This window comes from Microcaecilia unicolor, chromosome 1, assembly GCF_901765095.1.
Source record: "Microcaecilia unicolor chromosome 1, aMicUni1.1, whole genome shotgun sequence".
Lineage (NCBI taxonomy): Eukaryota > Metazoa > Chordata > Amphibia > Gymnophiona > Siphonopidae > Microcaecilia > Microcaecilia unicolor.
This window is the reverse complement of record NC_044031.1, coordinates 44275947-44290850: the sequence shown is the minus strand read 5'-3', so window position 1 is coordinate 44290850 and position 14904 is coordinate 44275947. Positions and strand designations below refer to the sequence as shown.

At 42.0% G+C, this 14904-nt stretch overlaps 1 protein-coding gene across 1 annotated transcript in view; it reads right to left on the bottom strand.

Moving 5' to 3' along the window:
- Positions 1-14904, bottom strand: part of SMARCC1 (SWI/SNF related, matrix associated, actin dependent regulator of chromatin subfamily c member 1) — a 542893-nt gene that overhangs the window by 5089 nt on the left and 522900 nt on the right. The window contains 1 exon segment of the mRNA XM_030196622.1: positions 6146-6325. Coding sequence (XP_030052482.1) covers positions 6146-6325 — 180 coding nt within the window.

Sequence of the window (14904 nt, the reverse complement as noted above, 5' to 3'; positions counted from 1 at the left end):
ATAAGGTGAGTTACTGTCATTTTGTCTGTATGCTAAATGGGCACATAAAAATGAGTGTACTTCCTATTTCTTTGGAGAGAGACAGTTACAGCCAGTACCTTTGTGCAAGCAGGGCTGCTCTCTCTCATGAGAAACCAATCAATTGTATCTGCATTGGCAAGTAATCCTATTGCTTTCTCATAAGTAATTTTGAATCTTTTATACATATATTTGGGAGAATAATAAATAAAAGCATTTGATTGCTTTTATATTCTTTGGAGTCTCAGATAAAGAAGTAATTTTGTGTAGCAATGTTCTGTACTCCCAGTGAGATATCACTGATCTGCTAATAATACAAATACTTGATAAGGTATCTAATAAAGAGCGAACTGATGCAGCCTAGGGTGATTTGTTTCTTCCTAGGTATTGGTGGGTAAACCACCATTGGGAGGGATAAATATACCCTAAAAAAATACATGAACTATTCAACTGAAATGCACTAAGATGAAATGTTCCTTAAATGTGTACTTTTGCCTCACAAGGAGAATAATTGTTTTCTCAGTGATTAGGGGCTTGGAGTGGGCTGAGAGCTTATTCCTTATCTAGAAGCATCCAAGCTTGTCGGAGTTCCATGCTCCTACATTTCCTCTTAAGAAAGTCAAAGAACACCTGGAAGCAAGATGCAAATCAACACAATATTTTCTTATTTCGTCTTTCTGAGGAAATAGAAAAGTTTGAGAACTTTTTGGTCTGATTAGTTTGACATCTCTAAACAAGGTAACAAATCTATTTTGCAATCTCATCCTTAAAACATTCTTTCTTTCTAAAAGTTCAACTAATCCTGAAATTGCAACTTCAGTTCTTGAATTAGTTATCTGTAGACCAAAGATTTCCAACTTTTTTTTTTTTAACACTGTGTGGAACCCCTGATTAATCTCCAAAATGTTCTGGGACTCAAGTTTATCCTCATCACTTTTCCTAGACCCCTTCCCTTCTGATTCAAGCCAGTTCCCACTAGCCTTGGTATCTCCCTTTTCTGTTTTCACCAGTCTCTCTCTCACTCACCCCAACCAATCTCTTTTTCTTTCCCAGCTAGTCCTTACCGGTCTCACTCTTATCCCTCCCCTCAGCCAGTTCCCTCCATTTTCTCTCACCCCCTAGCTCTAGCCTCCAGTATACACAGCTGCCTCTGAACAGGCACCCTTCACTGCTGATCTCACCACCCCCAACTGCTTCTGGTTTGTGCAGCTACCTCTTATACCACTCGCCACAGCTGCTACTTCTTTTATCCTTCAAAACTACTGATGCTGCTACTGCCATCTCCACAGCCACTGCTGATCCTGCCTCTACTGGCTATATCCATTCTGCACTCTGGCTGAATGGCTATAGCAGCATGAGATGTCCTCCAGGAGGTCTGTGGATCACAGGCTGGGGGCCCACTGCTGTAGACTATTCAAGTTAATCAAGTTTGACTGAAGGTTGCAATCCCCGTGGAACTAGTAAACAAAGCATGCATGTTCTCTCTCTTGGTGGGGAGTCATTTCCTAATGGTTAACTCACAATAATGCTGTTATTGAACGTAGTCTACTGTAGGAATAACTGCATGATAACCATTAGTAAATAACTCCCTACATGCCTTACTCTACTGCCAATCTTGGATTAGTCTTAAACAAGCTCTTCTGTCAAGCCACTGATGCACCCTCTTCAGGATAAGACAGATCAAAATCACAAATTTTCAGGTTTAGATGCTTCACATTTCTTTTTAGAAAGAGAAAATGTTTTGCAGATCATGGATTGAACAATTGTTGAAGTACTCAGTGTTTCCAAAACAAAAAAAAAACAAAAAATCAAACATCCAAGCCTATGTACATAGTTTCTGCAAAATGCCTAAGACCCTGCTTTGGACCATTTATAAGGCCAGAGAAACTTTCTACATTCCCAGATTTGTCCACAGGAACATAAATTTGTATAAATATTCAATAAAATATTCTAAGCTTAAAATATCAAAACTGTTTTTACCTCCAACAGCAAAAAAAAAAAAAAAAGAGGGGGCTGGTTCTCTAGTAGCCTAGTGGTTAGTGCAGTGGACTTTGATCCTGGGGAACTGAGTTCGATTCCCACTGCAGCTCCTTATGACTCTGGGCAAGTCACTTAACCCTCCATTGCCCCTGGTACAAAATAAATACCTGAATATATGTAAACCGCTTTGAATGTAGTTGCTAAGACCTCAGAAAGGCGGTATATCAAGTCCCATTTCCCTTTCCCTAAAAAGACGCAGATATGTGTCCAGAACCCAGCTCTTGCAATTCAGACTCTAGAAAGTGTAGTATGGAAGTTGAGTCCTCAATTGCTGTTTTTAAAAGCAACACTGACTTGCTGGCTCAATAGTATACTTGTGTTGTGTTTCAGAACACTGATCTGTTCCTCACAATTACGGCTACTGCTAATATGTAGGAAAAACTCTGGGAAGCCACAAAAGCCTATGGTACTATAGCTTCTGCCCTCCACATCAACATCACCAATTAAGGCTAATGCAAGTTTTATATGAGCTGGAAACCTATCAAATGAAAACATGATGTTTCAGCAGCTGTTAGACTTTAAAGAATCCAAATATATAAGAGTTCTTTGTAAAATACCATCACAGTTACAGCATACATTTCCAAGATAACTGCTGTAGTCCTGCACGCAAACTGAACTGTTACCATGGTAACCAAAGTAAAATTAAATGCAAAATTAACAAAGATGCTAAAGCACCCTTATCTTTTAACTCTTCAGTCAGAAATACATTTTAACAAGTGGAGAAAACATGTAAAACTTGGCTCATGGAATTTTCACCCTCTCTGTATGTGCATGCATGTATATGTTGCCTCTCTGCATTAGTCTCTGACCTGAAGGGGATGAGTCTGTTTCAATGGAGCAGTACCAAATATTTTGTTAATAAAATGAAATCAAATGTGATGATTTATCAAACTGTAAGACATCAGTATCAACAGATTTCAAAGAATGGATTTTGCAGTTTAATCACAGAGTGCCTCTGTCCCACTGCAACAGGTAGTGCTCTACTTCTTCAACACTAGATAGTGGTACACGTGGAGGGGCATAATCGAACGCGAACGCCCATGTGTAAGGACGTCCATCTCCGAGAACGGGTCCATGAAGGGGCGGGCTGAACAGTAATTTCGAAAAACATGGATGTCCATCTTTTTTTTCGAAAATACGGTTTGTGCCAGGCAAATGCCTTGGATTTGGGTGTTTTTTTGAGCTGGGCGTTTTCATTTTTCAGCGATAATCAAAACCGAAGCGGCCCAGCTCAAAAACGACCAAATCCAAGGCTTTGGGTCGTGGGAGGGGCCAGGATTTGTAGTGCACTGGTCCCCCTCACATGCCAGGACACCAACCGGGTACCCTAGGGGGCACTTTTAAAAAATAGAAAAAAAACATTAAATTACCTCCCAGGTGCATAGCTCCCTTACCTTGGGTGCTGAGACCCCCAAATCCCCCCCAAAACCCACTCCCAACTCTACACCATTACCATAGCACTTAATGGTGAAGGGGGCACCTAAATGTGGGTACAGTGGGTTTTTTTTTTGGGGGGGGGGGAGGGGGTTTAGGGCTCCCATTTCCCACCACAAGTGTAACAGGTAGGGGGGGGGGGGGGGATGGGCCTGGGTCCACCTGCCTGAAGTCCACTGCGCCCACTAAAAACTGCTCCAGGGACCTGCATACTGCTGTGATGGAGCTGGGGATGACATTTGAGACTGGCATACAGGCTGGAAAAAAAAAGTTTTTAAAATTCTTTTTTTTTTTTGGTGGGAGGGGGTTAGTGACCACTGGGGGAATTGGGGATGACCGATTCCCTCCGGTGGTCATCTGGTCATGGGACATGTTCGTGAGAAAAAAGGGTCCAAAAAAAGTGGCCTAAATTCTCGCTAAAAATGCCTTTATTTTTTTCGATTATTGGCCGAGGGCGTCCATCTCTCCCCGGCCGATAACCACGCCCCAGTCCCGCCTTCACGCCTCCGACGCCCCCATCAACTTTATTCGTTCCCACGATGGAGTGCAGTTGGAAACACCCAAAATCGGCTTTCGATTATACCGATTTGGGCGCTCGCGAGAGAAAGACGTCCATCTCTCGATTTAGGTCGGAATTGACTGTTCACTTGTCTTTTAGATTGTAAGCTCCTTGAGCAGGGACTGTCCTTCTATGTTAAATTGTACAGCGCTGCGTAACCCTAGTAGCGCTATAGAAATGTTAAGTAGTAGTAGTAGTAATTTGGGCGCCTTTCTCTTTCGATTATAAGCTGGATAGCCAGCAGTAGCAAACCATATAGTTCAGCTACTAGTTACCACTATATATAGTAGCTACTAAAAGCTATATAATTCAGCATAGCATTTACACACAGAAAATTAAATACACAGAATTGCTAAAAGCCAACTCAATAGGGATAGGTGTGGTAACAGTGGGGAAGAGGGTGGTGGTGAAGACATGCAGAACGGGTCTCATGGAATTATTCCCAATCACTGTGTGTGTTTCTGTGCCTTTGTATGTGTGTTTTTATGACTAGCAGAATAGAAAAGGGCAGAAAGGCAATTTGAAAGTAGAATTTCCTAATGCTAACTTTCAGCATATCAGTATTTCTATACATAGAAATGCACTGGGCCATTTTTTGTGAAGCTTATCTCTCTGAACTCCAAGGCCCAATCCATCTCATTTTCACACTAACTTTTCACAGTTGCAAGGGAGTATAGTTTGGAACTGGGGCAGTTTGTGGAGTGTTATGTTAGTTGCGGGTGGGGTTGTTTGTAGGAAGTTATTTTTTTGGAGGATGGGGCAGTGTGTTGGGCAGGGACATAGCCGTAAGTCCATTTTTGGGGGTCCAGTACTCTCTCCCCTTTCTCCCTCTGCCACAATAAATGACCACCTTTGCTGGAGGAGATACCAAGCCCTGCCAGCTGAAGACATCTCTAGCACGAGTCCCACCTGTGCTGAACGAGCAGTACTTAATTCAGCAGGCATGCTTCGGCCGCTAATGCCAACTCTCCCACACATGCCCAAATCAGTCTAACTGAGCATGTTGAATTGTGCTGCTCGTTCAACACAGGTGGGACTCCTGCAGGAGACGTCTTCGGTTGGAAGGGTTTGGTATCCCCGCCAGCCATGAAAGCAGAGGGGGACAGAGCCAAAGGTGCCCATGCCCTCCCCTTTCATGGTTACACCACTGGTGTAGGGATCTAGTGGTGGGTAGGTTTTGAGGGTGGGGTTTTTTTTTTTTTTTTGAGTGAGGCAGTTTGAAAGAGGTAGTTTTAGGGTTGGGCAATTTAGGGGTACTGTAGCAGCTACAGGGGACTTTTGATTGTGGGGCCACATTTTGGCAGTTGCAGGGGATAATTTTTAGGTGTAAGACAATTTGCAGGGGACAGTTTTAGAGGATAGGGGTGGTGTGGTGTGGCAGGTGTGTGTGTGTGTGTGTGTGGGGGGGGGGGGGGTAGATTCTGGGCTGTGATGGCAACTGGAGGGAGCAATTTGAAAAGTGTGCAAATTGCCATGTTCTCAAAACTGCTACATTTTACTCTAAGTTTTTAATGCTACAGAAGCTGGAAATCCTTTTCCCATAGAAATGCATTGGGCCATATTTTAGAGGGTATTTATCTAGAACACGTAGTCCAATATGGCCCATTTTTGAACAATGTGTCTTCACTGTTTTTTCTCACATGCCAAGCTTCATTTCATTCCTTGAAATGTTCTATGCTACAGAAGCTGGAACTCATTCTCTTCCAGAAATGCACTAGGTCATTTATTTTGGGAGGGTGGGGAGGGGGCTTATATGTCTGGAACCCTCAGTTCGACTTGGCTCATTTCAAATATTCTAATTTTTTAAACCAGTTTTTCCTTCATACCAAATTTCATCTCATTCTGTTATATTTTTGCAGAATTATTTTGCCTCCAGACATTCTTAATCCCTTTCTAGCTTCCACTAGGTTAGAATCAATAAAGAAAAAAAAAAAAAAAGATTCTTTCCATAGTAACTTCAGTCTGATAGGCATAAAAAAATTGTGATATGTAAAAAGAACTGCTAAATTCCACCACTTCACAAAATCCATAAAAATATCAAAGAACAATCCCATGCTATTTTTCTCCAAGAGGGCTATCTAAAGAGAAACTTACACATGCCATTTGGTGCCAAAGGTGCACGTGGTCCAACTATGTTTCCAGACAATGGTGGCAGACTTGATGCAGGTGGAGGGTGAGGACCACCAGCTGAGTGCACATTGGATGAGATGTTTGACATTATGCGGCCTGGAATAGTTTGACCAGATATCATGGTACCTGTACTTGGCATCTGACCTGCTGAGATGAATAAACATTTTAGTGAAATAAAAAGCCTTTTTTAGTTATAATTTATTTGGCAGCCTGTTGATCTGCTCAAGATAACTGAAAATATGGCAAGCAGCATAACATATATTTAAATATTTATTAAATTTGCTATTCCGCTTTTGTTGCAAACAAAACAAAGCAATTTACAATAACAGCAATAAAACATAAAAATTTAAAGATGGAAAAGAATGCCATTTGTAGATAGAACAGAACATGCTACCATTATCACTCAGACACTAAAACTTAGTCATAAGAGCAACCACATCAGATAAACAAGCATACAGAGTTAACAAAAGTACAAGAGCGAAGAAATAAGTCAGAGACAAAGACAACCCAAACATAAGCACCATCCCTCCTAACTAAACCTAAACTCTGACCTCCTGCTGTAGGATCAGTCTGGACCTATGTATAAAATGCTTGCTGAAATAGATGACTCATCTTTCAAGCAAGGAAAGCATGACTCACAGAACTCTTTCCAAACCTCCTGCATGTAAAGGCATATGAGCATGTGTATTGGGGGAGAGGGTGTGATTGGTATGTGTGTTTCAGTCTGTGCATGCTTGCATACATGTTTGTGTGTGTTTGTGCTTCTTGTGCCTCTGATCAGGAAAGGAGATAAAGGAAGGAAGTCAGAAAGGTGCAATTCTTTTATCACAGTATTGGTGAATCAGTGAATACATACTGCAGCTGTTGGAACTCCTTTCCATAGAAATATATTGTGGGAGTCTTTATAAACATGATGACAGATAAAGGCCATATGACCCATCCAGTCTGCCCATCCTCTGTAACTCCTAATTCTTCCTGTTCCTAAGCGATCCCACATGCTTATTCCATGCCTTTTTAAACTCTGGAACAGTTCTCGACTCCACCACCCCCACCGGGAGGCCATTCCACGCCTCCACCACCCTTTCTGTGAAATACTACTTCCTCAGGTTGCTCCTAAGCCTATTCCCTCTCAACTTTGTCGTATGCCCCCTCATTCCAGAGCTCTCCATTTGAAAAAGGCTCTCTTCCTGTACATAAATGCCCTTGAGATATTTAAACGTTTCTGTCTCCTCGCTCCCTCCTCTCTTCCAGCGTATACATGTTGAGGTTCATAAGCCTGTCCCTATAATTTTTGCATTCAAGACCGCTTACTAATTTCGTAGCCGCCCTCTGGACCGACTCCAAAAGGTTTATATCTTTCCGTAGGTGCGGTCTCCAGAACTGCACGCAGTACTCCAAATGAGGCCTCACCAGAAACTTCTACAACGGCACTATCACCTCCTTTTTCCTGCTGGTCATGCCTCTCTTTATGCACCCAAGCATCCTTCTGGCTTTGGCAGTCGCTTTTTCTACCTGTTTGAAAGCTTTAAGGTTGTCAGACACAATCACTCCCAAGTCCCGCTCTTCCTTCGCACACTGAGCACTACACCCCCTATACTGTACCGTTCCCGCAGAGTTTTGCGACCCAAGTGCATGACCCTGCATTTTTTGGGATTAAACCTTAGTTGCAAAATATCGGTCCATTCCTCTAGCTTCGCCAGGTCCTTCCTCATGTCATTCACACCCTCCAGGGTGTCCACCCTGTTGCATTGTTTAGTATCATCTGCAAAGAGACAAACCTTACCAGACAGCCCTTCCGCAATATTGCTCACAAAGACATTAAAAAGAGCCAGCCCTAGGACCGATCCTTGCGGTACTCAACTGACTACCTCCTTTTCTTCAGAGCAAGCTCCACTTATCACCATCCTCTGTCTCCTACCATTCAACCAATTTTTTACCCACTTAGTTACTCTAGGTTCCAAACCGAGGGACCTCAATTTATTTATCAGTCGCCTGTGCAGAACCGTGTCAAAGGCTTTCCTGAAATCCAAGTATACCACATCAAGCGCCCCTCCCATATCCAACTACTTGGTCACCCAGACGAAGAAGACAGTCAGATTCGTCTGACACGACTTGCCACTAGTGAAGCAATGCTGCCTCGGGTCTCACATTCCATGTAGTTCAAGAATTGTCACAATCCTCCTCTATTTTTTTTATGATTTATCATTTTTATTAATTTTCTACAAACTTAAAACAGGTACATTCTGTTAAGTGAAATACAGCCATTAGGAACATTACTGTTACAAAATAAAATAAATTCATTTTTCATAACATGTATTGGCTTCATTAGACCCCTATATGAGAGGAGGGGGGGGGTAGGAATTTAGTTAAGATATAATATAACAATGTATTACAGCTTTAAAAGAAAATGTGTCGCCGTAATTCTCAATTACTATTCGAAGTCTCTATCATTGTTTTGAGTCTAGGAAAGACTTAAGCTGATCAGGCATATCAAAGACATATTTAACCTTACAATACATTTACATGGACATACCAAGAGGAAAGATCCTCCTAATTCTATTGTCTTTAACTTCATTAATAGAAACATTTTCCTTCTTTGTTGAGTGACTTTTGTCACATCAGGATAAAGTCAAAATTTTTCTCCTCCAAAAATTATGATTCGCTGATTTAAAGTAAAGTCTCATGATTGAATTTAAGTCTTGTTGAAATACAAAAGACACAATCAGCGTCGCTCTTTCAGTGACGTTATCCAGTGACTGTTCCGATATAGCCATTGTCCATATTTAAATCATGTCCTCAATTATCATTCCTTTCTCCGTCTGCCTTCTTAATTGTATTAGGTATAAAGTAGATTTTATTTAAGGGAGGAATTATCTCTTGTGGATAATTTAAATTTTCTCTCAGGAATCTGGTAAACATTTCTAATGGGGATACCCCCAAAAGTTTAGGAAAATTAAGCAGACAGAGATTTAATCTCCTATTGAAATTCTCTATTTGTTTGATCTTCCTTCTTATATCAACATTGTCCTTTATTACTGCCACTTTAAATTCACTCATTTGTTTCATCTCGGTTTGTAAACTCTCAGTTTTTTGGGAAAAATCCTGCTTAACCATTTCTATTGAATCTTTCAATTCTTGAACTTTAGAGTTCACAACTTTTACCTCTCCTGAGGACTGTTGTAAGGTTTTCTCCATATCTAGTAATTTCAGCCATATTTTCCCGAGGCTTACCTCCGGTTCCTTCCCCGAGGCCATGGTTGTTAGTGCTGAGCCGGTCACACCACAAGGTCCGCCAACATCCACTCTTCCGGTGTCTGTTAGGCTCGCTGCTCGGCTCGCTGACGTTGCGGGGCACGGAGGAATAGTAGAGAGCGGCGGGGGAGACAAAGATGTTTCTCCTTCCAGCGGGGGAGGCGCTTCACTGGCTCCTCCCGCTATGGAATCTAACCGTTTACTGCCTGAGAAAGAGCGGGAAAGAAGCGCTCCAGCCCTGGCCTCACTGGCGTGGATGACCTGGTAGGTGGGGGAACAGCCCGGACAGTCCATTTTCTTTTTGAATGAAGCATCATCAAATTGAAGAAACGAAGTTTAGCGAGGCTGCTGGCGCAAACTTACAGAGCGTCCGCTCTCGGCGCCATCTTGACACCCCCCCCACAATCCTCCTCTTTAGAAGCGTTTCCATTAGCTTACTCACCACGAGGTCAGACTGACAGGTCTGTAATTCCCTACCTCCTCCTTACTTCCACTCTTGTGCAAAGGAACCACATCCGCCCTTCTCCAGTCCACCGGGACCACTCCAGTTTCTAAGGAAGCTGAAGAGGTCCGTCAGCGGAGACGACAGAACTTCTCCGAGTTCCTTAAGCACCCTCGGGTGTATCCCATCAGGCCCCATCGTTCTGTCTACTTTTAGTTTGGCAAGCCCCTCACGAACACAGTCCTTCGTAAACGGGTCTTGGTCTACCATACATCCATCGCCTCTAGCCTTTGTTTTCTGCAGCCCTACCCCCGGCTTTTCATTCGTGAACACAGAGCTAAAATAATCGTTAAACAGTTCAGCTTTATCCTTATCTTCCACATATTTCTCACCCTCAGCTTTGAGCCTCACAATGCTATTATGGCACTTCCTCTTGTCACTTACATATCTGAAAAAGGTCTTGTCACCCAATTTTACCGTATTAGCTATCTTTTGCTCCATTTGCCGCTTCGCTTTCCTGATAGCTTTTCCAGCTTCTCTTCGCTTATTTAGGTATTCTCTCTTGTCTTCATCTTTCTGGGTCTTCTTATAACGAGCAAAGGTTAGCCTCCGTTCCCTTACCTTTTCAGTTACTACATTCGAGTACCAGAGAGACCTTCTTTTCCTCTTACTTTTATGTAATTTTCTAACATAAAGGCTAGTTGCCTTTAATATAGGTCCTTTCCATTGCTGTTCTACATCCTTCAGCTGTTCCCATCCCGCTAACTGTTCCTTGAGAAACTCCCCTATCTTGGCAAAGTTAGTTCCTTTGAAATCCAGGACCTTTAATCTCGAGTGAGCCCTCTCTTCGGTTTTAATATTGAACCATACCATACAGTGGTGTGCTGGTAAATTTTTAACAACAGGCTCTCTCCCTGGTCCACCTCTGTGACCCCTCCAAAAAAAAAAAAACACATTTGCAGAGCTGGCTATACCCGGGGAGAGAGTGTGCTTTCAAACAATCCTTACATCCAAATTTACCTTCTTTTAATGTAAAAAAAAAAAAAAAATCCTTTATCCTCCATCTTTTAAGACACTGCCTACCTGCTGGATTGTGATGGCACAAGGAAAGCAAGTGAAGACTAACTCAAAATAACCTGGCTGTTCCTTAGATGGGCACTAGTATTACGATATTGAAGATGCGACCATAGAATGACTCTGCGGTTATGCTCCACTAATAAGTTAAAAGATTAACTGGATTTCTTGAAAGGATTATATAAACTTAGGATGCAGGACTAGAGACACACACATACACGTATTTAGCCAATATCATAATTCGTCATGTACAGCCACAAAACAACCTTTTAGGGTGGATAGTGTTCACAATGAGCTACTTTTATTATCGACCAGATAGAGACAAGAGTTTTCAGTTTTAACACAGTATAATTTATCACAAGAACAAAATATAAGAAAACCAATGGGCTGCATTAGGGGCTTATGGCCCATTTATGTTTAAACAAAAGAAATCTGCAAGAAACAAAATATTTTTATTTTGACTAATAAAGCTACTTGCCCCTGAAACATGTTCAAAACAGAATAATCCATTTGTGTATCTAAAAGGTAAACTTCTACAAAACAGATTAAGATCTGATTCCATGTGCCCCAATGAAAGGAGAGTTTAATTCTACTTCCATTTAATTTCAATATATTCCATCATCATCTTTATAACACAAGGCTTCCCAAGGTAGATTACAACAACAGTTAAGATGAACCCATCAGGAAACAGGATATCCTCACTGAAATTTGGCCATCTGTATTGTATATAGAGAGTGTATTTATTTATTTATTTTAGTGTAGAAAAATGAGCACAAAATACAGAGTTTAAGATTGCTGTTTCTACCAGCTATAATAATTTTTAAAGATGTTTTAGTGATATTCAATTGTTATTTCAAGATATTTATATATTATGGGAAGCTTTCAAATAAATAAAAAATCTTTCCAATAAGTAAAAAAAAAAAAAATAATAAAAATGAAACAAAAACTTTTGTCCTCCTCCTTTTAAGGCACTGCTTATCCAATTGAAACAGCTTTAGACTTGTTAAAGATGGACCAAGAATAAAAAAAAAACCGAGAATGTGGATGCAGCAGCTCATAGGTTTGATTGCTTTGTTTGGTTTGAGAGTTCACTAGAGGACAGCTGTGCAGGGGAGTGAAAACAAAGATTAAACAAATTGGTTTCCTTGCTTACCGTGGAGTAGATAGGCTGCCTGCAGCTCATCACATCAAACCTCCTTGGTCCCGACAGTGTCCTTTGCCTGCGTCCTGCCTACAAGTAACGATCCGGTCCGAACTGCGGCGGGGGATGGGGGGGGAAGAGGTTGAAGGAGGGAGGCAGGGAGAGGGAGCAGATAGGGAGGGAAGAAACAAAGTTCAATGCATGGGGCAGTGGGAAGGGCAGCAGCAGGGGAGAGAGAATCAGGAACTCGGACGGACGATGCACACGAACCTCTTGCCTGCCGTGAAGCACGAGGAGGCAGGGTTGCCACACACCATGCATTCACCAATATCAGGTGACAGCTGGTGTGTTTGGGCATGCGTGCCTCCAGCCTCCTGCTGCAATTTGTGGGGGAAAAAAAACCCATTCAAGTCCCAGCTGAGAGCAGAACAAGCGGCTCGCTAAATTGTTCAAAAATTAACAACCGGCTCTGCAAAGCCGGCTCCAGCACACCACTGATACCATACGATGATCACTAGATGCCAAATGGTCCACCATCTTGACGTCAGAAATGTACTCTCCATTGGTAAGCACCAGGTCCAGAACAGCTCCATCCCGCATCGGTTCCGTCACCCACTGCTGGAACAATTCTTCCTGTAGGGAATCTAAGATCTCTTTGCTTCTAAACGACCCTGCAGCCGGGACATCCCAATCAACATCCGGTATATTGAAGTCACCTATCAGTAGTACTTCCCCTTTTCTAGTAATCTTGCAGGGGTTCATTTATATTCCACCCTTTTCACTAAACACAGGAATTTCACTTGTACAGTACAAAACTTTTCTTCAGATCACATCCTCTCTTCCTGTGAGTTCAGCTTTCTTCCAGTGTTCTGCCCCCACTGCCTTCCCATTGGCTGGATTCTACCAACAGTCTCTGCTCCTAGTTATAGTGGGGAAAGGAGAGTTTTGTGGGGGAGGCAAGGACCAGAAAACTAGATAGGACATATTCCTGAGCTTAAAACCTCTAACATATTATCCACTCTACCTTCTGGCCATTAATGTGAAATTCTGCTGACTACTTCTGGAATCTTGAGTAAATCTCACAGGGCCCCCGAAACATGTGGGCACAAAGTTAACATGGCTCTACCCATGGCAAGAGATGTTACTTGGCAATAAACATAGCAACCAATAAAAAACAAACAAACAACCAACTGTATAATTCTCAAAGTAGTTTTCACAGAATTAACAACAAATGAAATAATAGGGAAATATTAACATTTTCTCTGTGTAAAATAGTAAATGACAGTAGACCAGCATGGCTCATCCGTCTGCCCAGAAAGGCAGCTAGGACTGTATCTGTGAATCTGTGCGGGCCACCTCCAACCTCTGCCCTGGTGTGTGTGCTGGGCATGTGTTGTTTCTGTGGAAGAGGTAATGGGGGTTGGGGGAAACACTAGCAGGACATCAAGTTTGCGGAGGAGGGGTCAGTTTGTGTGGTATTGTGTATGTTGTGGGTAGGGTATTTTTTTGGGTGTGGGACAGTTTGTAGGGGATTATTTTTTGGGGTGGGGCAGTATGTGGGGTGCTGAGGTAAGTTTTTTTTTTTTTGGAGTAAGGCAGTTTTAGGAGGTGGGGTAGATTATTTATAACCCGCCTTTACCCAAGAGGGTACAACAACACATACATAATAAAAATAACAAATATACCACATACATGTAACCAGAAATACAAACGAATTGACACAAAAAACAAAAATCACAAAAATACATCGTCCATCCTAAAAACGCTCAAAGCATTGCAAAAACTTGTTGCAAGAGGTGACACTTCAATAACTTATTGAAAGAAGTGACAGTCTGTGGTTGTTGTAGCACCAATGGTAAATGATTCCATTCACAAGTCAGTTACTGAAAAAGCCCTTTGCTGTGCCACTTCGAGCCTTGACTGCCGAGAAGTTGGCACCACCAGCCACCAACAGCATAAGGTTGTAAAGCATGATGTACCTAAAAAGAAGAGGAATGATAAAAGTCCCAAATGTACCAACAAAAGTAACTTACACTTGATAAAGAAGGCCACAGGAAGTAATCTAAGTCTATCAAGATGAGGAGTAATATGAAAAAAACGTAGAGACCTAACAAAAGTCGCACTGTGGAATTTTGCAAAACCTGCAAAGCCTGCATTCAAGAGTCGGACAGTCCTAATTAACAATGTTACAATAGTTGATTCCACTGAACACAATAGATTACAAAACACAAAGTCTGGTAATGCCAAAAATGGCATCAATTTACTCAATAACGTAAAATATGAGTTCTGTAGTCCTATCAGAACTGCTGAGCTCTCACTCTCACTGTAAGCTTGCACTTTAGAATTGTTAAGCTCCCACTTTTACAGAAGTCTACACATTTATTAGAACTGCTGAGCTCCCGTTTTTACAGTATTCTACACTCTTATTAGAGCTGCTGAGCTCCAACCTTTATTGTAGCCTGCTCTTGGAGAAGGCTTTCCTCAGCCATCATCTTTCACAACATAATTTCAAACCAGGCAGATGGCTGGTGGCACCAGATAGCACCTCCCACAATAGGCAGCTTGCCTCTGAGGCTCTACTTGTATCAGAACTGCTGAAATCTCACTCTGTGAGCTTATATTCCTATCAGAATCTGCTGAGCTCCCACTCTCACTGTAAGCCTGCACTTACTTTAGAATTGTTGAGCCCCTATTTTTACAGCAGCCTACACATTTATTAGAACTGCTGAGCTTGAGCTGGAGAACCAACATACCAGCCGAAGAGCCAAACAAACAAAAGTGACCGGTCAGAACAGCTGGCAAGGAAATCAACAG